Here is a 4,088-nt window from a genome sequence, read left to right as displayed (position 1 = left end):
TTGGCGCGGCGCGGCCTGGCCCGGGGTTGGTTTATGTGCGAGGCGCGGACGGGCGCCCCGTCAGTGCCCCGACGGCGCCGAGCGGGAGCGCGGCCGCCCCGCGCCTCCTCGCCCTGCTGCGCCGCCCTGCCCGGCCCGGCGCGGGGGGCGGGTGGCTGTTTTGGGTTTTGTGGTTTTGTTTCTGGGATTTTTTGGGGGTTTTTTTGGTTTGGTTTTTTGTTGTTGTTGTTGTTTGTTTGTTTTGTTTTTGGTGCCGGCCGGGGAGCGCTCGCCTCGCTGCCCGCCCGCGGCCGGGACCGCGCCTGCCCGCAGCGGGGGGCGGAGTGGGGGTGCATTTTGGGGTGGTTTTGTACTTTTTGGGGGGCGGGCGGGAGGAGGGGGGGGCGGGCAGGCTGCTGCCGCGCCGACGGCCCCGCGCCCATGACGATGCTGCTGGACGGAGGGCCGCAGTTCCCGGCGCTGGGGGTGGGCGGCTTTGCGGCGCCCCGCCACCACGAGATGCCGGGTCGCGACGCCGGCGGCGGCGGCATGGGGCTGGGCCCCTTCGGGGACTCTTCGCACGCCGCCGCCTTCAAGCTGAACGCGGCCCCGCACGACCTCGCCGCCGGGCAGAGCTCGGCATTCACGCCGCAGGCACCGGGCTACGCCAGCGCCCTGGGCCACCACCACCATCACCACCACCACGCCGGCCAGGTGCCCTCCTACGGCGGGGCCGCCGCCTTCAACTCCACCCGCGACTTTCTGTTCCGCAACCGCGGCTCCGGCATCGCGGACGCCGCCTCCGGCACAGCGCAGCACGGGCTCTTCGGCGGCTCCCCCGGCGGCTTGCACGGCCCCGGCGGCATCCCGGACACCCCAGGCTACCTGCTCTTCCCGGGGCTGCACGAGCAGAGCCCCAGCCACACGTCCCCCAACGGGCATGTGGACAACGGGCAGATGCACCTGGGGCTGCGCGGGGACCTCTTCGGGCGGCCGGACCCCTATCGGGCCGTCTCCAGCCCCCGCACGGACCCTTACGCCGGCGCCCAGTTCCACAACTACAACCACATGAATATGAATATGGGCATGAACGTGGCGGCCCACCATCACCACCACCACCACCACGGCCCCGGCGCTTTCTTTCGGTACATGCGCCAGCCCATCAAGCAAGAATTGTCCTGCAAGTGGCTCGACGAGAGCCAGCTCAGCCGGCCCAAGAAGAGCTGCGACAGGACTTTCAGCACCATGCACGAGCTGGTGACCCATGTCACCATGGAGCACGTCGGGGGCCCGGAGCAGAACAACCACATCTGCTACTGGGACGAGTGTCCGCGGGAAGGCAAGTCCTTCAAGGCGAAATACAAACTGGTGAACCACATTCGGGTGCACACGGGGGAAAAGCCCTTCCCGTGCCCCTTCCCGGGCTGCGGCAAGATCTTTGCCCGCTCCGAGAACCTCAAGATTCACAAGCGGACGCACACCGGTAAGGCCCGTGTGCGTGTGTCCCCCCGCCGGGACGGGGGGCTCCGAGGGGCTCTGGGGGGCTGCGGGGACCGGCTGGGCCGGCGGCCGCCGGCTGCGCGGCGCTGCCTCCGCTCTCGGCCTCCGCAGCGGAGGGAACCATAGAAATGCTAATGAAATCTCATTTTCGGTGACTTCCGCTCCTGTTTTATTTTTATTTTTAGGCCTGATTGGCGTCTCTTCTAATTAAATCGGCGATACTTTTGTCAAAGTATTTTTATTTGCATCCCCGACTTTCCTTCAGCCCTCCTGCATGGGTAGAGGGAAGAGAGGGGGAAGGCTGGAAGCAAACGTACTTTGGCTTGTATCCTCGAGTAGGTCTTGTAAAGCTGTCCGAACCGCTGAATTTATCTCGGGTCTTCTCCTTTCCCAAGCTCGCCCAGCCGCCTTCCCTGCTGGAGCCCAGCGTGGGCCTGGCGGGAGGTGAGTTAAAAGTCATAAAGGCTGATCCAAATTTACCCGACACGTAACAAATCTTGCCGTCCATCTTCCCCTTCTTCATTTGTGGTGGTGCTTGTGCATCCATAAGGTGGGGCGAGCAGGGCAGCTGCTGTCCTGGGAGGAGGCGGGTGGGGATGGAGAGGGGAACGGCCCTCCTTCACCCTCTCTAAATTTCACAGGTGAGAAGCCTTTCAAGTGCGAGTTTGAGGGCTGCGACAGGCGCTTCGCCAATAGCAGTGACAGGAAGAAACACATGCACGTCCACACCTCGGACAAGCCCTACATCTGCAAGGTGTGCGACAAATCCTACACCCACCCCAGCTCACTTAGGAAACACATGAAGGTAAATCACCGCAGTGCTCCAGCCCCTTCCTCCCTGAGCTGGTGTGCTCAGGGCTCATTCCCCCGGAGCAGGGCAGGGCCGAGCTCCGTGTTCCCGGCGCGGCCCGAGCCGTCCCCGCTGTCTGGGCTGTGGCTGGAGCACAGCCCGGGGAAATGGCGTAGTTTCTTTCCGCGCTGCCCCTGGTGCAAGCGCTGCCCGCGTTGCGGAGCGGGGCCCGGTGCGGGCGGGCTGTGCGAGGGCAGGCTCGCCCGTGGCTGCGGCCCCTCGTGCTGGGATGCTGCAGCCGTGTCCGGGGGCCACGGCCGGCGCTTGTCGCGGGGCACGGGCTGCCTGAGGGCCGGGGAGGGCTGGGCCGCTGCTCGCCGTGCCCCTCCTGCACGGAGGAGCAGCCCAGCGCGGCGGCGGAGGCCCCGAGCTCGCTCCCATCTCTGCCTCTTGGTTTTAGGTGCACGAATCCCAGGGGTCGGACTCTTCCCCTGCGGCCAGTTCGGGGTACGAGTCCTCCACCCCCCCTGCGGTGGGCTCCGCTGGCAGTAAGGACTCCACTAAAACGCCGCCGGCCGCCCTGCAGAGTAACCCCGGCCATAACCCTGGACTGCCCCCCAATTTTAATGAGTGGTATGTGTGAAGGCAGCTGCTGCCCGGCCACAGACTGGACCAAATGCACAGGGAACGAGGAAAGAAAAAGGACAAATCAAGCCAACTGCAGCTCGCTCCCACGGAAATGGAGTTTCCACACCGACGACCGCATAGGGCTACACCTACTTAACTGCCAGGATGCGGAGGGGGGTCTTTTATTATTATATTATAATTATTACTATTTTTTTGCAAGCCCAGACGCTGGACTAGCCATGTCCTTTTCTCAGGATTAGATTTCTCTTTTTTTGTTGTCATTTTTTTCAGTCTCAGTCGTTTCTTTGATTTTCACCCCCCCCACCTTGCCTGAGTCTCTGTTCCTCCAACTCCCCACTTATTTTTCTTAATTTGTTTTTTTTTCTTTCTTTCTTTCTTTCTTTCGGTGGGATGTTGACATGAGGATGAAAATTCTCCTTCGCCTTAGTGGTGATTGTTTAAACTTACAGTCTTAAACCGTGCCAAAGTCCTGTTATGTCTTGAACTTTCCTTTCTAGCTCTCCTGCTGCTTCTTTCTCTGCTCTTCTCTTTCTCCTTCTCTCTCCAAGCATTACACTTGTGAATGTATTCTCGTCTGATGGGGTCGGTCAGTATTTTTCAGGATGAGGATGTGGTGTTTATTCTGCCCAGATTGTGACGTTTAGTATAACAGTTGCCTTTTTGTAATAACTTTTTTTGTAAATACATACCCATGATGCCATATTTATCGTTCGTAATTTAATTATTGATACAAAGTGCCGGGAACTGAACAATATTTATGGGGGAGAAAAAATTGTTTTCTAACAAAAAAATACAAACAAACAAAAAAATTCCAACTCTGTACAGCTTTTGGTTATAACTGCTTTAGCATTAAAAGTTTATTGTTTTGGAAAGAGCCGTTTTTGACCTCCTCCGGGGCACGGGGCAGCCGCGGGTCCCGTGGCGGGCCCGGCCGGCGCTGCCACCGGGGCCGGGCCGTTGTTTTCGAGCCGGCGGTGCCGGGGGAAGCCCCCTCCTCGCCGCCGCTCTCCGCTGTCCCTTTGTCCCCGCCCTCCACCGCCCAGCGGCTTCGCTGCCCCGCGGCTTCCGAGCGGGCCGAGGTCGGCCCGCGAGCCGGAGCAGCCACGGGGGCAGGGGGGCCGCCTCGACGGGGCGATCCCGACGGTGAGTAGCGGGTGAGTACCCGGTGAGA

The 4,088-nt window shown here is 61.0% G+C and overlaps 1 protein-coding gene across 1 annotated transcript; it reads left to right on the top strand.

Moving 5' to 3' along the window:
- Positions 1 to 260: 260 nt before the first annotated feature.
- ZIC3 (Zic family member 3) lies at positions 261 to 3,786 on the top strand. Its single transcript, XM_064712770.1, has 3 exons — positions 261 to 1,462; positions 2,121 to 2,284; positions 2,730 to 3,786. Exons 1-3 carry the CDS (start codon positions 421 to 423, stop codon positions 2,910 to 2,912), a joined length of 1,389 nt encoding a protein of 462 aa, XP_064568840.1. The 5' UTR covers positions 261 to 420; the 3' UTR covers positions 2,913 to 3,786.
- Positions 3,787 to 4,088: the final 302 nt, after the last annotated feature.

Source organism: Zonotrichia leucophrys, chromosome 4A (assembly GCF_028769735.1).
Source record: "Zonotrichia leucophrys gambelii isolate GWCS_2022_RI chromosome 4A, RI_Zleu_2.0, whole genome shotgun sequence".
NCBI classification, from domain to species: domain Eukaryota; kingdom Metazoa; phylum Chordata; class Aves; order Passeriformes; family Passerellidae; genus Zonotrichia; species Zonotrichia leucophrys.
The sequence above is the reverse complement of the archived record's forward strand: the minus strand, read 5'-3'. Positions and strand labels throughout refer to the sequence as shown.